The sequence below is a fragment of the Tupaia chinensis genome, unplaced genomic scaffold (genome assembly GCF_000334495.1).
Source record: "Tupaia chinensis unplaced genomic scaffold, TupChi_1.0 Scaffold000276_1, whole genome shotgun sequence".
NCBI lineage: Eukaryota > Metazoa > Chordata > Mammalia > Scandentia > Tupaiidae > Tupaia > Tupaia belangeri.
In genome coordinates this window covers 1,353,744-1,373,461 of record NW_006159758.1, presented here as the reverse complement: position 1 = coordinate 1,373,461, position 19,718 = coordinate 1,353,744, and the positions used below count along the sequence as shown (strand labels likewise).

General features: G+C 36.7%; 1 protein-coding gene across 1 annotated transcript in view; it reads left to right on the top strand.

Annotated features, from left to right (window-relative positions):
• Positions 1-19,718, top strand: part of LOC102487405 (cytoplasmic dynein 2 heavy chain 1) — a gene marked incomplete at its 5' end in the record, with an annotated part of 254,523 nt that overhangs the window by 181,613 nt on the left and 53,192 nt on the right. The window contains 2 exons of the mRNA XM_006150080.2: positions 3,159-3,263; positions 19,132-19,248. Coding sequence (XP_006150142.1) covers positions 3,159-3,263; positions 19,132-19,248 — 222 coding nt within the window. The remainder of the gene's footprint in view (positions 1-3,158; positions 3,264-19,131; positions 19,249-19,718) is intronic.

Below are 19,718 nucleotides of genomic sequence, written 5' to 3'. Positions count from 1 at the left end.
GCTAGTGTTTAGGTAGATCTTGAAGGGAATAGCCAAAAGTTCAAAGAACGCAGCGAAGAGCTGGCCAGGAGAACATGCCACTACATGATAACCTAGAGTATACTCTGATATATTGAAGCATATGGAAGAAATCAAACATTACTTAACAAATAATCTATTCTGTTTCTGGCCTATGAATTTAAAGGCAGTCTAACTTTATAAAATGGATTCACATTGTCTTTCACAGCAGCATTTTTGATATTTATTTTAGCCAGCTTTTTGCCTTCAGTCATTACATAAAAGCTTCCTAGAATGCAGTCACTGCTTATAGAAAATAGTAATACAGTTCAAAGATTTCATTTAGTTTATTTTTCCATAAGCTTGTATTTATACAAATACCCAAATATTTTTATGACATTGACCATTGTAATTATACATTTTCACTTGAATTCTAAAAACGTACACATATTCACTTTATACTTTTCTGAGCTATTTTCTCTTATCCAGTTTTTTTTTTATTTATTGTTTTTTGTTGTTGTTGTATTGCTCTATGGTGCAAGCACTCATTAGTGAGAGGGAAAAGTAAGAAATCACTTCTCAGAGGAGATGATGGCTAAGCCGTAATCCCTTTTGCTACATTGTCCTCTTGGGATTTGGGGCGTGCGTGCACATATACCCAGTGTGATTTTTATTTATTTATTTACTTATTTTTTCTTTCATTTATTTATTTTTACATTTTTCCACAAACATTTACTTTACATATCAAAAAATTTTAGCTCATACTCCATAGTTCTTGACAGTTTATAAACAACTTTGAAAATTTCAAAATACTGAATTTTAAAGATAATCAAAATATTTCTTATAATTTTGTATAATTTTATGACTATAACAGAAGCAGTATGGTTTCAAATATATATGTATATACATATATATGTGTGTATATATATATATATATATTTTTTTTTTTAGAATGCAGACACTCAGTATATATTAAGTAGGGACATACAATGCCTCTCCTTCATAGCATGGCTTGCTTCATTTTTAAGCTGCTGAGTCTGGGACTTGAACCATACGGTCAGCCATGTGGAATCTAGCCACTTTAGCCACCACACTGCTAGCTGGCTGCCTTGTAATATTTTTTCAAGAAAATTTCTTCATTTCTATAACATAATTGTCAAAAATCAAAAATTTAATAACGGGGCCAGTAGTTAGCATAGAGGTTAAACTGGTGCATCTATGGAGTTTACCTCCTAATGGAGAAACTTTAGAGTGACTGAGCAAACAGAGAATATAACTTATTACATACTTATTTCAGATAGTGTACCCCAATAATCTTCCGTATTTACTGTTTAAAATTTAAATTGAAAAATAAAATTCATGCAAAAATGTGCACATCATAAATGCACAACTTAATATTTATATATTGAATACATGTATATAATTAGCCCTAGAATCAAGAAACATGGATTTGTCAACTTCCCAAAAAACCTTCCTCATGTTCTTTCCCAGGTACTGCCTTCCCCACCAAGGGTAAATCATCCTGACTTCACAGCCTGGATTAGTTTTACCTGTTTCTATAAATAGTATCATATACCATATATTCTTTTGTGTCAAAGTGAGGATAATCAGTCTGGACATGTAGCTGCCTATTGTCTAGTCAACACGTCAATGCACAGTTCTGGGTAGACAGAAGATTAATTATTCTAGATGAGAAGATTTCACAGCTGTTTTGAAATCAACAAAGTGTATTATAACTCCACAAAGAGAATAGCTTTAAATTTATAGAATGTTATGTGAGAATTACTGTTTAGCTTTCTAATGTTGAAAATTTCTCAGGAAGACAAGAATACATATATGTTTGCACTTGTGCACACAAACACATACATGTAAACACACTTTGTTTACATATATGTGTACATCTATGCACATATAGATTATGTGATTGACTGCCTTCAGGAAGTTTACAAATGTTGATCCAAAGGAAATGAAGAATTTCAAAGGATGGTAAATCTTCCCAAATTTTGACATATTCACAGGTCCTGAGCTTTCTGAGATATCCTTGGCAAGAATGAGGAAGGATGATGGGAAGTTGGAGAATGAGTCTCCCACCCTACTTTAGTAAACACAGTTTAGACAGATAAGCAGTATCTGCTGTAAAATAATCTGTCTGGGGACCAACAGGTGGCATTGTGGTTAAGGTACTGGATTCCCACATGACCAACTACGATTCAGGTCCCAGAACTGGTGACTTGAGACTCATGCCAGGCGTGTTGTATATGTGCCCAAGATTCCAAGAGGAGAATGGAAAAAGGATTTGGGTGTGGCCATACCTCCTGGGGGATGATTTGTCATTTTCTCTCTCTCTCATCTCTGGCAAGTGCACGTGCCCTATCGTAAAAATATTTTTTAAAAAACAAACAAAACCTTGTCTGCTCATGAAAACAAAATTTCCATCTTTGAGCCAAACTGAACAAATTATCTTGGTCTATACTTGGTTTTTCATCTAAAGTCAGAAGTAAATAACCTATTCAGATAAATACTCTATAAGTCAAGTTTATGCAATGCATAGGATAATTCTTAGGATGAAATAATAGGATTATCAATGCATTTTAGCGTATCTCACCAGCAAGCTGAGGAGATGCCCTTCCTCAAGCTGTGGAATGCCCTTTGATAAAGTGATTTACAAAGAAGTACTTGTGTAACAGTGTACCTATAGTTTTTTGTTTGTTGTTTGTTTCTCTAAGCTAAAAAAAAAAGATTGCTGTGATATTAATCCTAATTTATATAAGCCTAACTGTATTTATTGGTCTTTGGTAAATTACAGGAAAAAATCTTTCTTCCTAACCACCTAAAATAGTACCTTCCATGTAGTAGGCATAGCCTCTTAGCTGTTTTAATTGAATCAGCATCCCTTTGCATGTGGGGATGCTGGTCATATAATATATGTGATATCTTATCCTAAGTATGAAAAAACATCAATGATAGTATATTTCTTATAGATGATAATATATTTTTTATAGATCACTGAGTTAATATACAGAAAGTATGATACAGAGGCTTACCTAGAAAATAAAATATACAAGTAACTAATAATTTAATACTCCACAATATCCCTTCTGTCTGATTTCCGTGGTTGTAAGTTTAATCTGTGAAAAACTGGTTTCATTCTTCATGTTTAGGACTATCGTGCTGTCATTGAAAAACTTCCAGAGGATGACAAACCTAGTTTCTTTGGTCTTCCTGCCAATATTGCTCGCTCATCTCAGCGGATGATCAGTTCTCAGGTAACAAAAAACAAAATTGAAAAATCCTATCTTTTCCAAAAAATTTTGTAACTAGGCCTAAATAAAACAACATTAAATCTATCTAATATTACAGATTTTACTAGTTTTTAGTTAAATATTTTATTTAACACACACTTTCCATTTGACAAATAAATTTTACATGAGCAAAATAGTTTTGTCTTCAATATTTATTTTTTCAGAGGAAGATTTTTGCTGCATGGCATCTGTGCTCACCAGAGTGACAGAAAAGGAGAAATCACCCCTCACCCCTCAGGGGGGATGGCCACACTGCAGTCCCTTCTCCTCTAGTCCCCTCTGAGGATTTAGGGCACATACGGACACACACCTAGTGTGAGTTTTAAGCTGCTGGGTCTAGGACTCGAACCACAGTCTACTATGTGGGACTCTAGCAACGTAACCATTATGCCATCTGCTGCTCCTATCTTCAATATTTTACTAATTTTAGCAAATATGTTAACACTATCAAGTTTATCCAAAACATATTCCTATGATTTACCTTATGCCTATGTTAAATGTAATTTATACAATTGAGTATGTCACTAAATTTAATGTTTTAATAACATTGATCATATAGATAATTTGCATTTATGTATTTATTAGCTTATAAAAGTAAAATGTTTAATATTTGATATTATTTTACTTATGATTAGTTATAAAAATTGGGGAAAATGTTGATTTTCAAATAATTAATGCATAAAAAAAGTTAGCCATGGACAGTGTTTTTACTGGTTCTGGTTTATTGATGACAAGTAATAAGGAAGAGCTGACATTTACTGATCTGTGTGCCTAAGATATAGTTCTAAGTGTTTTTTTATTCAGGAACTTATTTAATCTTCATAGAGTATATGAAATAAGCACTGTTATTTTCCCTTTTTTACCAAAGAAAAAAAATTGAAGCAGAGTTAAGTAACTTGCCTAGGTCATGGAACCATGAACAGGCAGAACTAGAATTTAAGCTTGGGCTATCTGAACAGCGATGGTTCTCTTCACCACACACTATAGCTGCGTCAGGCATTAGTGAACTGGTTAGTGATATGCACCTTCCTGGAGCATGGGATTACGGACCAGTATATAAAGTGTATTGTATGGTCAGTGTATAAAAAACTTAGTTTACTTTGATCATTTGTATCATTCTAGTTAGGTTATGTTTTCTTTTTAACTCTACAGTTTTGTATCTTATTGCTGTATTAACAGTCCCTTTTTCCTTCAGCCTTTCTACTGTGTCATAAGTGCCATCTGAATGATGGCTGCATTAACCAAAGTGCAAAAGTTAAAAGAAAGGCTTATTATTTGATGGGGGAAGGGAAGATATAATTTTGGTACATTACCTTGGGTGGAATATTCCATGAAATAGTATTTATTTGAGGTGACCATGTAATATCTACTTAAAAATATTTAGTAGGAAGATCTACTAAATAAACATAGAAGAGAATTGAAATGTGGGTCATCAGAAAAGTCATGACATATTTTTCTGTTTTTCTATACAAAAATACATCATAACTTTTCCGATCACCAGATAGGTTTGTTTGTTTTGGTTTTTGTTTTTTAATGGATTTAACAAGCAGCACATCTGTGAGATAGGAAGCCATTGGAGTCAGAGATTGCTGGGATGTGTTGGTAAGCAGAAAGGAAAGATCCCTGAAGGGAGAATCTTGGGAAATAACTGTATGCAGGACACAGGTGGAGCTGGGAAAATATTTGAAATAATTTTAGTAAGAAAGATCCACAGTCAGAAAAGACAAATAGGAGAGCTTTAACATAGTATCTAAAAGAAGAAGAGGTGGTCCTGGTTGTTGAAGGAGTGGGAAGGAGAACTAAGTGCTAAAGATGAATGAGTGAGAGCTGAAAATAAGTCATAGCATTGGTTAGGATTTCAAGACTTTTCCTAGAGTCTCTTCTTTAGAGTCTTTGAGGGTGAACATCGAATTTAAGTGGCTTGTGGAGGCAAGTGGGTGAAAAAGTGGTGTAAATGAATATAGGTGATTAATTTAGGATATTCAGCAATATCCAAAACCTGAGTCTCTGCAAACATAGTTAAATATGATAGCCAGAGAGACAGAAAGTGAGAGAACTCATCCCCTGGGGGAATGGACATGCCATAGCCCCTTCTCCTCCATTCTCCTCTTAGGATTTTTGCCATGCATGCACATGCATCTGGCACGAGTTTTAAGCCACCAGATCCAGAATTTGAAGGAGGAAGACTGGAGGAGAATGGAGGAAAAGGGATGGAGGTGTGGCCCTCTCCCACCTGGGGTTTGGGGGAGGAGTGATTTCTTGCTTTCTGTCCCTCTGGTGAGTGCATGCACCTATAGCAAAAAAATCTCTCTTGAAAAAAAAAAATGAAGGAACAGAATAAGCAACTTGAAAGGTGATATGCCAATAAAATATGTGCTTGATTTCTTTAATGACGATACAGTTCTTGATCACTTAAGTTTTTGCATCACAGAGCTGTCTTCCTGTTTCCATCCAAGGTTTCTACTAAACTCAAGGAGCAGGGCCAGCAGACCGCATGGTGGTTAAAGGCGCTAGGTTCCCATATGATCAACCACAGTTCTAGTGGTAGCTTGCTTTATTGCTTTCCCTTTCTCTTTCTCTCTGGTCAAATTAAAAAATAATAATAACTAAATAAGTAATTATTTTTTAAAAAGGGAAAGAAAAAACTAGGAGCAGTAGGGCAATTATTTAGGAATGAAGGAGGAAAAAATGGAGTGTATGGAGGTGAGAACACATAGTTGTGGCTATGAGAGTAATAGAAGAAAAGCTAATAATTGAACACTGGTAGTTAAAGCTGGAACCTATAGAATGAATCCCCTAAGACTTGAAACAGTGATACAACTTTTATATTCCTAGAATTATGTGAAGTACTGTTACCAATCTAGCCATTGTTTATTACAAACTAAGCCAAGTCATTCAGATAGATTTACTTAGCTCTCTTTTAAAACTGATATTTATCTTCTCCTATATACAGTTCTTTAGGTTTTAGAGTATACTTAGTGTAATACACTTAATCTGTATTTATGGTGATGGTAATGATTTAACAAATTTTTTTGTTCTCTGTAATAGGCTGTGTGCTAAGCACTGTAGATATGTCACTTAATTATCAGAATAATCCTGGAATGTGGATGTTATCACTGAACTCATTTTATAGTTCAGGAAACTTAGGTTCAGGGAGATTATATTGCATTTTTAGTAAATTGCTGAACTTGAACTTAGACATAATAATGAATACTAGCTCCTGCATGTATATATGAGACACTCATAAAGAAAATGGGTAAGACTTTTTTTTATGTTAAGAGATTCAGTAGTTTTTCTCCATAAAGCCTTCACTTTCCAAATAGTCTCCAATTAATAGAGGAAAAAAAGAACTCTGCTAGGGAAAAGTAATGCTAATTTTTTTTCTTTTGTGTTTTTATCACTTGCCAACTTAGGAACTAAAATTATATCTTAACTACAAATATGTATTTGATAGATAGGAAAGATTGTAAGATAAATTAACAATATCTGCAAAATTAAGAAAATGTCTGTAAGATCTTGACATAGAAATACATATTTTATAATTAAAGGAACTACTTTAGCTTCTATCCTTCATGATCATTCAGAGCATTGGACTACAGTTACTGCTAGACTAAAAGTGTTTATATACAAGTAAAAGTTTTGTGCAAAAATAATTAGATAATTTTATATATTTAATGATGTCTAGTTTTTCAAAGATCTAGTATTCGAAAGGGCCATTATATTCTGATAAGATATTCACTAAAAGCCCTCGTAGAATTTGTGTCCATTGCTGATATGATTTAAATACTGTGGTACTTAGAGATTTTAACTCATGATGCTATCTTAAACTCTTAGAGTCAGAGGCCATATTAAAGAACAACCATGGGCCATTGGTGCTGGTGGAGATCAGTGTCGCTAGAATTTTGATTCCTTCTGCCAAGAACATAAATATAGTTACAAAACAAGTGAATATGACCACCACACAAGGGATGAAGAAAGCCTGCAATGTTTACAAAAGTTATCGATTTAAAACTATAACCAGAGTATCGACATTAGGCACAAAAAATCAGTAAGGACAAAAAGCTTTACATGGGTGAGACCTCATTGCCAGAGTGAAACAGTCAAAAAAGAAACAGATTATCATCTTGGTTATTTTGAAAACTGCGGTGTTCAGTAACTGTGTGATCTTATCTGCACCAGTAATACCTGGCCACTGTTCATACTATATTTCTTTGGAGAGGTGTTTTATTTATTTATTTATTTATTTATTTATTTATTTATTTATTTATTTATTGCATGCGCTCGCTGGAAAGACAGAGACAGAAAGTGAGAAATCACCCCCCAGCGGGGATGACCATGCTGCAATCCCTTCTCCTCCATTCTCCTCTCAGGATCTTGGACATGCACGGACACGCACCCTGCGTGAATTTAAGCCACTGGGTCCAGGACTCGAACCATAGTCGACTACAAGGGAGTTCAGCAACATAACCATTACGCTAACTGCTGGTTCCTGTATTTCTTTATAGAATCACGTCATTCAAAATCTTGGGACGTGATCTGTAAGCCAAACTATCTAAATCATTCTCTTTTCTGTTTCTCTTTCCTAGATTTGTTTCCATGTCATTATAAGAGCAAGATTCTTTATAGCTGCTTTTTTCCCTTCTTTCCCCTCTTTATAATTTGATAGTTGTTATCTACAATCGCACTTGTAGATTCTTTAAAGTAATCGTTTAACCTATCATAAATGCCTTTCCAGCCTAGACAGTATCTTTCAGTGTGGTGATTGTGGTCATGTAATATTAAGAATTATATGGAAAAAAACTTTAACAGGTAGATTCCTAAATTCCATCCCAGGTCTGTAAAATTAGACTGAGAGTGGAGCCTTGGAATCTTTTTCACAAGCACTGGGGTGACTCAGTTTGGTTATTATAGGGAAATTTTTTTGCTATAGGGTGCATGAGTTTGCTGGAGTCACAGAAAGACAGAAATAGAAAAAGTGAGAAATCACCCCCCAGAGTAGACGGCCACACCACAGTCCCTTCTTCATTCTCCTCTGATTTTGGGGACACAAGCACACGTACCTGGCATGAGTTTCCAACCTCCAGGTCCCAGACTAAAACTGCAGTTGGCTATGTGGAAGTCCAGTGTCTTAACTACTATGCCACCTGCTGGCCCTTTGGGGTGATTCTTTATGCATCCTTAATTTTTTCATCATCGGTTTACAGTGAGAAGAAACTATAAGGAATTCATTTTGGTATTCTAAATGGCATGATTCTGTGCGCCAGATTCTTTGTTTACGTTCTGGTCATTTCTCACATGAATATAGGCTCAGATTTTTTTTAAAAACTTAGTAAAGTTTTGTACTGTAGGAACAGATTTTATAAATAATCTATTCAAAACTTACAGAGTATTGAACCAGCAGTTAGGGTAATGGCTATGTCTCTGGACTCCCATGTAGTCGATTGCGGTTCTCGTCCCGGACCCGGTGGCTTAAAACTCACGCCGGGCGTGTGTGCGTGCGTGCCCAAGATCCCAAGAGGAGAATGGAGGAGAAGGGATTGCGGTGTGACCATCCCCCTGGGGGGTGATTTCTCACTTTCTGTCTCTATGTCTCTCTCTGTCTGTCTGGCGAGCGCACGCGCCCTATAGTGAAAACTTCTCAAAAACAAAACAAAACAAAAAAACTTACAGAGTATTGAGTCCTTAATGTTAAACACTAATAAGTAGTAGGCCCATAATTTAAGTATAATCTAATTTTCTTCAATTACTAGATTTGTCCTATCACAGGCTATTCTAAGAATTCAGTTCTTTAAAAACATTTTCCCTCTCAAATGAGTGCTTTAAACTTACAGATTTCCAGAATTTGGTCATTGCCAATTTTACTCTTCCATTTAAAACAAACCAAAAACATAAGATACTTTTCTTTGTACTGAGTTCGTGATTGGTTCCCTGGCTACGAGAACAAAAAAATGTTATTGAGTACATAATTTAAGATTTTGTATTTCAACAATTTTCATTTGTGATTTATGCAATTAATAATTTGAGAGAAATGGTAAGTGCAATTCTTAGAATAGTCTTCAGGAAAATGACTCCCTGAGTTTCTTTAAAAATCAACAAATCTCAAGCAATCTGAGATAATTACTCGGAGGAAATTTGGTGCAAATACGTATTACTTTTGTGCATTTAGTTATTAGCATACATGATTCAGAAAAAATGTCTTAAAAGTCATTTCAATCTGCATTTTACATAAGCAGTTAAATCTTGCTTGGGGAATTTTTAGATAAGATGCGGCCTCTGGATAAAGACTTTTTATAATCTTAGTCCAGTCCAACTCTAGCCAGGAGGTAAGATCTATTAGTGAAAGGATGGACATTTTCATGTTCTATAGGTGGTAATAGAAATACTGACTCTCAGAAAAGTCATGATGCATTTTTGCATAGAAAACATGTCATGACTTTCCCAACACCAAAATAGATATTTTTTCCTCTCACCACTTCGCATCTAACTCAGAACAAAGGCAAACCTTACAGACCACCTGCTCCATTTTTCACTTTCTTCTTATCCTTTTCCTGGTGGTCACTTTGTTGCAGCCACACAGGCCACATTTGCTTGAGCTTCTGCCTAAGAGCCATCACATTTTCTATTCCTTCTGCCTAGAACATCTGTACTTTGGGTGTCTGCATGGCTCAGCTTATTGTAGGATTTCTGAGTTGAGAGTTCACATCACATGATTATGAAGAAATAGACGCACAGACAAAAGGAGGCAGGCAGCAAAGCAAAGTTTATTGAAAAAGAAGAGCTCCCAAAATGGGAGGGGTCCTGGAAGAGGGTAGCTAAAGTGGGGCTTGAATTTAGAGTTTATATCCTAGCTAAGAGGATCTTGTGCATGTGTTTGCCTCGGGGGTTACACACTATTCAGAATCTCCTTAGAAAGCTAGTGGTAACTGATTGTTTAAATCTTTGAGAGCTTTAGGTTTTAGAGATCATTATCTAATGGTCAGTGCTTGCTTGAGTTTATCAACATTAAGGGCTCTACCATTATGTAGGTTCTGGAATACAGAGGGAACATGGCAAAAGCCCAAAATCGCTGTGATTGCTTTAAGTCATGTTTTCAACATTTTTTTGGGAGAGGTTTTGTTTTGTTTTTGTTTTTGTTTTTTTCCCCGCTATAGGGTGCATTGTGCTCGCCAGACAGACAGAGAGAGACAGAGAGACAGAAAGCAAGAAATCACCCCCCAGGGGGATGGTCACGCCGCCATCCCTTCTCCTCCATTCTCCTCTCGGGATCTTGGGCACGCACGCACACGCGCCTGGCGTGAGTTTTAAGACACCAGGTCCGGGACATGAACCGCGGTCGACTACGTGGGAGTCCAGTGACATTGCCATTACGCTAACTGCTGGTTCCCATGTTGTCAACATTTTAGGCTGAGCTGCAAGCAGTTCCTTGTACAACCAAGCTGTGTGCAAATAATCTCGAGGGGATATTTTAATGAAAGCTAGACAAGGGTGACACCATCTTGTGGCCTATACCCGAACTCTGTGTGTTACTATCGCCTGTATTAATATTACTCCCTTCAGGCCTCTGAGTCTAATCTATATCAGACTTTTTTTTTTTTTTTTTTTGGAACATTTCTATAAAATAGAGGAAAAAAACATTTATTCCCTTTAGCCTCCTTTATTTTTTTCTAGAAGGCTAATACCTTCTTTATAGCCTTCTGATTTTTTTATAAAGACTATATATGCAATGCTACTATATTAATAAATATATAATCAAAATATTAAAGCATAACATAATGAAACCCAGGAACTAATGTATTACCACCTGCAGCTTACATCACTGTACATGAGTCTTTTCTGTCCTGTCCCTCTGTCTTCTGCTGAAGGAGCTACCATCCTGTTTTGTTTAAAATTTTTAATGTTATACTTTTTAAAACATTTTTTATAATAGGCTACATACACTCACTAGAGAGAGAGAGAAAGAGAAAGAAATATCACCTCCCCAGGGTGATTTGCCATGCTGTAATCCCTCCTCCATTCTTCTCTCATAATTTGGGGTAAGCAAGCACACACATGGCAAAATTTTCAAGACACCAGGTCTGGGACTCGAACTGTGATTGATCATATGTGAGGCAGTGCTTTAACTACTATGCCACCTGCTGGCCCTATTTTATATTTTTAAATACTTTTATGACCTGTCCACATTTCTTTAGTCTCTCACACATACATTTCTTCCGAAGAATATATTATTTTGTTTTACTTTATGAACTTTATAAAACAGTATATTGCATGTGATGTTGTAGAATTTTTTCCTTCACCTTTGTTTTTCTAAGATTTATTCATGTTGTTGGCTTGGCAGTGGTTTTATTATTTTTGCTATATAACATTTCATTATATAAATACAATAATATGCTTATCTATTCCCCTATTGATAGACATTTGGTTTATTCCAGTTTTTAAAATTACTTGTTAGATGTTAAAATAGTGTACTATGAATATTCTTGGATGTGTCACCTGTTAAATATATACAAGTTTTCTCCAGTGTATACATCTAGGAATGGTCAAAATGTTTTAAGTAGTGGTCCTAATTTACTGTCTGTAAAGTGATATCTACACTCCCTTCATCATCCCACTAGTATTTGTTATTTGTGGGTGTCATTTTTCCCTGTCTGGTGGGATCAAATTGTATCTCATTGTAGTCTTAACTAGCATTTTTAATTACAAATGAGACTAATTATCCTTTTGTATGCTTATGGATCATTTCTAGGTCTTTCTGATCATGACTGAGGCACAGCGAGGAAGATAGAGAGTGGTGGGAGGTGAGGCTGTGGGCAGTAGCTGAAGTAAAGGTAGACTAGAAAATAAGCCCTGTGAGCCATGGAAATACACAGGTAACTGGTGGCCTGTGATTTGTAGAATAGACTACGTAAGACCTACAGCAAAGAGACGAGGTAGAAAGCAGTTGCACTACTTTAATGCTATTGCTCAAAAACAGTAGCAGGCTTGGGAGGCCATATTTATTGATTCAATTTCTAAGTAGCTTTAGTTCTCTAAAAGTACTATATATGTGTTTTTATATAAGAACTACATACTTTCCTTTAAGTGCTAGCTATCTAGTATTTTTTCCTAAATATACTTCGAAGTCCCAGCACTAAATTTTTTTTTTCCCCCATAGACTCGATAGGAATTTCTTAGCAAAATTCTTGAAGTGTGTTATTCTTAAAATGTAATGATGGTTTTTCTATTGCCAGAGATTTGGGATTAATTGCTTGCATAATAATTTTAGCAACATTGCATTGAATGGTTTTTATGAACTCAGCAGTTGTTACTCGTATTCAGCAGCTGCTATTATCCTGACTGAAATGGTTTTTTTTATTAGTTATTAAAGAAGTGGCAAGTTACTGATAAATTCCTCTTTGAAACCAGGAAGCTTAAGATACTCTTTTCTTTCAAATATCCTTCTAGTAGAATATATTAACCCGTATTTTGGGAGCATATCTGCTAGCTACAACTTTGCCAGTATTATCATTAACAAAAGAGTTAATATATACATATTTTATACACAATATAATTCTGACTTCTAATTATAGACAGGTCTGAATTTTACTATTCGTTTTTTTTTTTTTTTTAATTTGCCAGAGAGAGAGAGACAGACAGACAGACAGACAGACAGAAAGCACTCCCAAGTGGCCCCACAGGGCATGGCCACACCACATTGATTTTTCCTCCACTCTTCCTACCCATCAAGATTTAGGGCAGGCACACAAACATGCTTGGCATGTTTTTCATGCTGTCAAGGCTGTTACTGAATTCCAATCAAGGTCACTCATCCCAGTTCTGCAAACTGTAGGACATAGTGTGATAATTTCAGGGGGAGGAGGTCTGCCATAGGGCACACGTGCTCACTGAAGAGAGACAGAGGCAGAGAGAGAGAGAGGGAAAATGAGAAATCACCTCCTTGTGGAGATAGCCATACTGCAACCCCTTCTCCCATTTTGTGCACAGGACTTTGGGCATGCACATGCGCCCTGATATAATTTTCAGGTTGCCAGGTATGGGACTCGAACTGTGGTTGGCCAGCACCTAACTACTATGCCACCTGATAGCTCCCCACATGCATTTCTAAGGAGTGATTTAGCCCAAATAAGTGTGTTTTGGAGAGTGGGCGGTAGGATATTGGCCAGGCATCCTGAAGAATGTGTGTATATGGGGACAGCAAGAGGGAAGATAGTAATCTTTTCTAGGTCCTGTAATGACAATTTAAGCAATAAAAGTGGATAACTCATCTACTCCCTTGGTGCCAGGGAATTCGGCTGTGATTGATGTGTCAGATGGCCCCTTAGTTATTGGGACTTCCTGCTCCTGTCTGTCTGGCTACCTATAATATTGTCTTTTGTCAATTCTGGAAATTTAACACAAAGTTTCTTTTTAAAGACTGCCTCTGCCTCAATCTAGCATACCTTTACAGAACTCTGAATAAGTGTACAGGTTAAACCTTTCCACTACCTTGTAGGTATTTTTTAAAAGTAATTTATTATTTTAACTTTTTTTTCTTTTTGACACTAGCCTTTTCTAATTTCCCAATCTTCTTTTGTCTTCTATCATACATTTCCGTAGTGTTTTTGTTGTTGATGTTGCTTCTTAATAATTTTGAAATGTTGTTTGTTAAAAAGTTTTCTCCAAACATCTGGCCAGCCTCATTCTCTGCAACAAAAATGTAAATTACTTTAACAACTCATTTTATTATCTTTAAAATGGAAATAAGCATTTGTGTTCCTTCTCATTCAAAAAAGGATTTACTGGTGGCAACTTAACAGAAGCATAAACTAGCACTAGCTTGGTGATTGGTGGTTAAGGCAGCTGGATCCCCATGGCTGATACATGATTTGAGTCCTGCATCTAGCAGCTTGAAACTGCTGGGTCTACATGCCTATGTGCCAAAAATCCTGAAAGAAGGGAGAGATAGAAGAGAAGGATTATGATATGGTCATTCATTCCACATGTCTCTGTCTCTGTCTCTCCAGCAAACACATTCTTTGGCAAATAAAAAACAGAAAAAGCATTAAATAATCTAGGAGAAAAATCAGTCAAAGAGAAAATAAAGAAGGGAAAAAAATAAAAGTAGAGCATCATTTTGTGCCCAAAAGACAGTTTTCATTTTTGTCTGTCATTTAATAACTGTGTACCCTGAATCTTGGCGATTTATTAAGAGTACAGGCTTATTTAGCTCATGACTTTGTAGATCCAGGGTCAATGTGGGTCACAGTGGGGTGTACTGTGGGTCTCAGTATATTGTGATGTGAGGTTTGCTGTGGGTCACAGTGAGGTTTGTGTCTGAGTGGGGTGTGCTGTAGGTCGAAGTTTTGTGCTGTCTCAGTAATGTGTGTGGTGGTCTCACTGAGGTGTGCTGCAGGTCAAAGTGGGGTGTGCTGTGGATCTCGGTCAATTGTGTTGTGGTTCTCAGTGAGAATTGCTGTGGGTCTCAGTGAGATTTGGGTCTGAGTGGGGTGTACTGTGGGTTGCAGTTCTTTGCTGGGAGTACCAGTGATGTGTGCTGTAGGTCAAAGTGGGGTATGCTGTTGATCTCAGTGAATTGTGCTGTGGTTCTCAGTGAGGTTTGCTGTGGGTCTCAGTGAATTGTGCTGCGGATCTCAATGAGATTTGGGTCTGACTTGGATGTATCGTGGGTCGTGGTTTTGTACTGTGGGTACCAGTGATGTATGCTATGGTCTCACCTAGGTGTGCTGTGGGTCTCAGTGACGTTTGAGTCTGAGTGGGGTGTGCTGTGTGTTGCAGTTTTGTGCTGTCGGTATCAGTGATGTGTGCTGTGTTTTCACAGAGGTGAGCTGTGGGTCTCAGTGAGGTTTGTGTGTGAGTGAGATGTGATCTTTGTTGCAATATTGTGCTGTGGATATCAGTGATGTGTGTGGTGGCCTCACTAAGGTGTACTGTGGATCACAGTGGATTGTGCTGTGGGTCACAGTGAGGTTTCTGTGGGTCTCTGAGGTTTGGGTCTGAGTGGGATGTGCTGTGTGTTGCAGTTTTGTGCTGTAGTTATCAGTGATGTGTGCTGTGGTCTAACTTTGGTGTTCTGTGGGTCGCAGTGGGGTGTGCTGTGGGTTAAAGTGATGTGTACTGTGGATCTATGACCTTTATTGGCTAGTATAATTTTTAGTATAGTTTCTAACATGTATAAAAATTATTTTCACCCTTTTCCTGAGACATCTCTTTGCATTCTTATGTTTTCTGTCATGTTCAACAAATTTAAAATAGAAATAAGTGATAGCAAATGTTACCTAATTTAAAATGACACTTCTTTTGACTACCAAGTAGTGTAGTTTTGTAGTATAGTAAAGCTGATAAATTAGGTTCTTTTGTAGGGTTCAGCTAGAGGAAATGAAAATAATTTATCAGAAAAACAAAGAAAAACACTGAATTGCCACAGCAGTTTCTTAAGACTAAAGAATCAATCAAAAGCTCTAGAAATAACTTGAGTCTGACAGAATGATGGCCGATGTTTGCCAATTAAGTAGTATATTCATTCTGAGAGATTTCGGACCTTTGTTTTATCATGAACTTTACTAACATAAATCAATTTTAAGAAAATATGAAATATAACTCTATGTTAAAAGGGGGGGGGACTTAACATCTCTCAAAAAGTAAAACCAGCATGTTAGTCAACATGCTACATATGTTGAAGTTTAAAATACAGGCTTACTAAAATTTATACCTTTTTTAAAAGTCTATTTCAATTATGTCAGATGAGGAATTAAATAGAACAATCTTAATATTTAGTTCACATAAAGAACAATTAACAGATACCTTATTATATTGGGTTGTGATAGCAAATGTTACCTAATTTAAAATGACACTTCTTTTGACTACCAAGTAGTGTAGTTTTGTAGTATAGTAAAGCTGATAAATTAGGTTCTTTTGTAGGGTTCAGCTAGAGGAAATGAAAATAATTTATCAGAAAAACAAAGAAAAACACTGAATTGCCACAGCAGTTTCTTAAGACTAAAGAATCAATCAAAAGCTCTAGAAATAACTTGAGTCTGACAGAATGATGGCCGATGTTTGCCAATTAAGTAGTATATTCATTCTGAGAGATTTCGGACCTTTGTTTTATCATGAACTTTACTAACATAAATCAATTTTAAGAAAATATGAAATATAACTCTATGTTAAAAGGGGGGGGGACTTAACATCTCTCAAAAAGTAAAACCAGCATGTTAGTCAACATGCTACATATGTTGAAGTTTAAAATACAGGCTTACTAAAATTTATACCTTTTTTAAAAGTCTATTTCAATTATGTCAGATGAGGAATTAAATAGAACAATCTTAATATTTAGTTCACATAAAGAACAATTAACAGATACCTTATTATATTGGGTTGTTGGGAAAAACATGTCATGACTTTTCCATGTCATATCACAATGTCTATAATAATTAACATACTTGGTAATATTCTGGATTATTCTTAATAAATGATTAAGAATGTTGGTTAATGTTTTTTAAGTGGGAGCCATTAAGTATTATTTCAGAAAAATAAATATGGGGCCAGCAGGTGGCAGTGCTGGTTAAGGTGCTGGATCCCACATGGCCAACTCCATGGCTGAAGACCCAGACCCAGGAATTTGAAAAAACACACAGGGCATGTGTGTGTTGCTGCTCAAAATTCCAAGAGAGCGATGGAGGAGAAAAGACTATGGAGTGGCCATCTCCTCTGGGTGGTGAATTTATGAGTTCTCTCAGGAGAGCTCTCATACCCTATGGGAAAAAAATCTTAAAATAACTAAACAAACAAGATAAAGGAAACGTGAGTGAAAAAGTTGCCGAAGTGAAAGCCCAAAATAAGGAATGTTTTTTACTTTGCCATCTATTTATTTATTTATTTATTAACTTTTGCTATAGGGTGTATGCATGCACCAGAGAGACACAGAAACCATCCTCCAGGGGAATGGCCATGCTACATTCCTTTCTCCTTCAGTCTCCTCTTGTCCTTTTGGGTGCATGTGCACACATAACCACTGTGATTTTCAAGCCTCCAGGTCTGGGACTCATACCTCACCTCTGGTCACATGGGATTCAGTGCCTTAACTTCCATGCCTCTGCTAGTCCATCTTTCTGTGTTTTAATTGACTAACCTATACTCCTTTGATTGAAACCTTGTGTTCAGAAGAAACAATTTATAAAACAGAGCATTAAAACTTAGATGTATAAATAAGTTTTTATCCATCAATAATGAAAGTTGCTTTACCATTTCATAGAGTCTGATATGCTATATATGGTTTTCCTTGTTATTTAATAATTTTTAGAGAATTATTTATTATTTGACCAGAGAGAGACAGAGAGAGAATAAGTGAGAAAGCAAGCTGCCAGGTCCAGGACTTGAACCACCATCAACCATATGGGTGTCCAGCACCCTACCCACCATGGCACCTGCTGGCCCCAGTCATTTTATATATATTTTTATCTTTTTAGAAGTTTATGCTATAGGGTGCATGCACTTGCCAGACAGAGAGAGAGAGAGAGAGAGAGAAAGCAAGAAATCGCCCCCCAGGGCAGATGGCCATGCCACAATCCCTTCTCCATTCTCCTCTCAGGATCTTGGACATGCATGCACATGCACCTGGTGTGAGTTTTAAGTCACCAGGTCTGGGACGCGAACTGTGGTCGACTACGTGGGAGTCCAGCGACATAGCCATTACGCTAACTGCTGGTTCCTCATTTTATATTTTTTAATAAAACTATTTTGTCAATATTTTGAAAGTATAAATTTAAATCAAACCAAGTATTTCAGATATCAGAAATGAAGGAATAGGGATGCCAAGATCAAACCAAGTATTTCAGATATCAGAAATGAATTAATAGGGATGCCTAGCGATTATTAATAATTGGTAATTAGAGTTTTCTGGGAAAGAAGCAACTTTTTGAATAAAAAGCTATTATAGTCATAATTTTTATAATGGTTTCTCTTGATTTCTATTTATTTATTCATTTATTTATTTTTATTGATTGATTAAACAAGTCACTAAAAGGTGGAGACAGCCCCTATCACAGAGCTACATGCTGTTAAGATCACAGCTCTGGAAGCTGGAACCACATGGGAGCCCTCATTTGGATTTCTAATCCAAAATATGGGCAAGGCATGTAGATACATACCCCTGTAGTGACAGATGGGAGGGTGAGGCAGGAGGATTGTGACAGTGGGAGATCTATCTTTAAAAAACTAAAATAAATAAATAAAAAATTTTTATTGAACAGAGGGGCTGGCAGGTGGCATCGTGGTTAAAGGGTTTGGATTCTCACATGGCCAAACACAGTTCGCATCCCACACCTGGCAGCTTGCTTTCTTGCTTTCCTTTTCTCTTGTTCTCTGTCTCTCTCTGGTCATTTTTTTTTTTTTTTTTTGGAGAGGTTTTTGCTATAGGGCGCATGCGCTCGCCAGACAGACAGAGAGAGACAGAGAGATAGAAAGCAGGAAATCACCCCCCAGGGGGGATGGCCACACCGCAATCCCTTCTCCTCCATTCTCCTCTCGGGACCTTGGGCACGCACGCACACGTGCCCGGCGTGAGTTTAAGCCACCAGGTCCAGGACTCGAACCGCGGTCGACTACGTGGGAGTCCAGCGACATAGCCATTATGCTAACTGCTGGTCCCTCTCTCTGGTCATTTTTAAAAAATAAATGGAATTAAATAAATAAGTTTTTAAGGAAATTGAACACAGAGAATAGGATTAAAACTTGTCTAAAATATATTTGATCTTTATGGTTATAAAACTATTTTTGTATCAATACACTTTCTCCCTGTTTGAAACTGTTTTTATATATTTTTACTTATTTTCTCCAGGTTATTTCACAATTAAGGATCTTGGGCAGAGCAGTAACAGCCGGTTGCAAATTTGATAGGGAAATCTGGTCTAATGAACTTTCTCCCATCCTCAATCTCTGGAAGAAACTGAACCAGGTTAGTAGTCAAATATTCTTCTGATTTTTTAAAAAATTGTCTCACCTTCCTTATTTCTAGCATCCTAAGTCTATGCTCCTTACTTATACCGGCATCATACAAATAATTGTGTTGCACATGTTCCTGACTATGGAGTTGATGTGAGCTGGGGTGTATGGGCCCAATACCCAATCTAGGAACAGCTAGCTATAAGCCTGATTCTTTGTCTCATGCTCACAAAGAAATAGAAATGAGGACCCAGAGAGGGGATAACAAAGCAGAATTTATTGAAGGAGAGAATAGCTTCTGAACAGGGAAGGAACTCAGAAAATAAGTTGCTGAAGAGCAACTGAATTGAAGGGTTTTTAATCTTGGTCAGAGGGGCTTCCTTCGGGCTTGTTCTTAAGGAGGGACTGTGCATGCATTCCCCTTGTCATGAGCATCTGGTTATTCTCCTCCTAATTTTGGAGTGGGCATGAAGGTCACAAGAC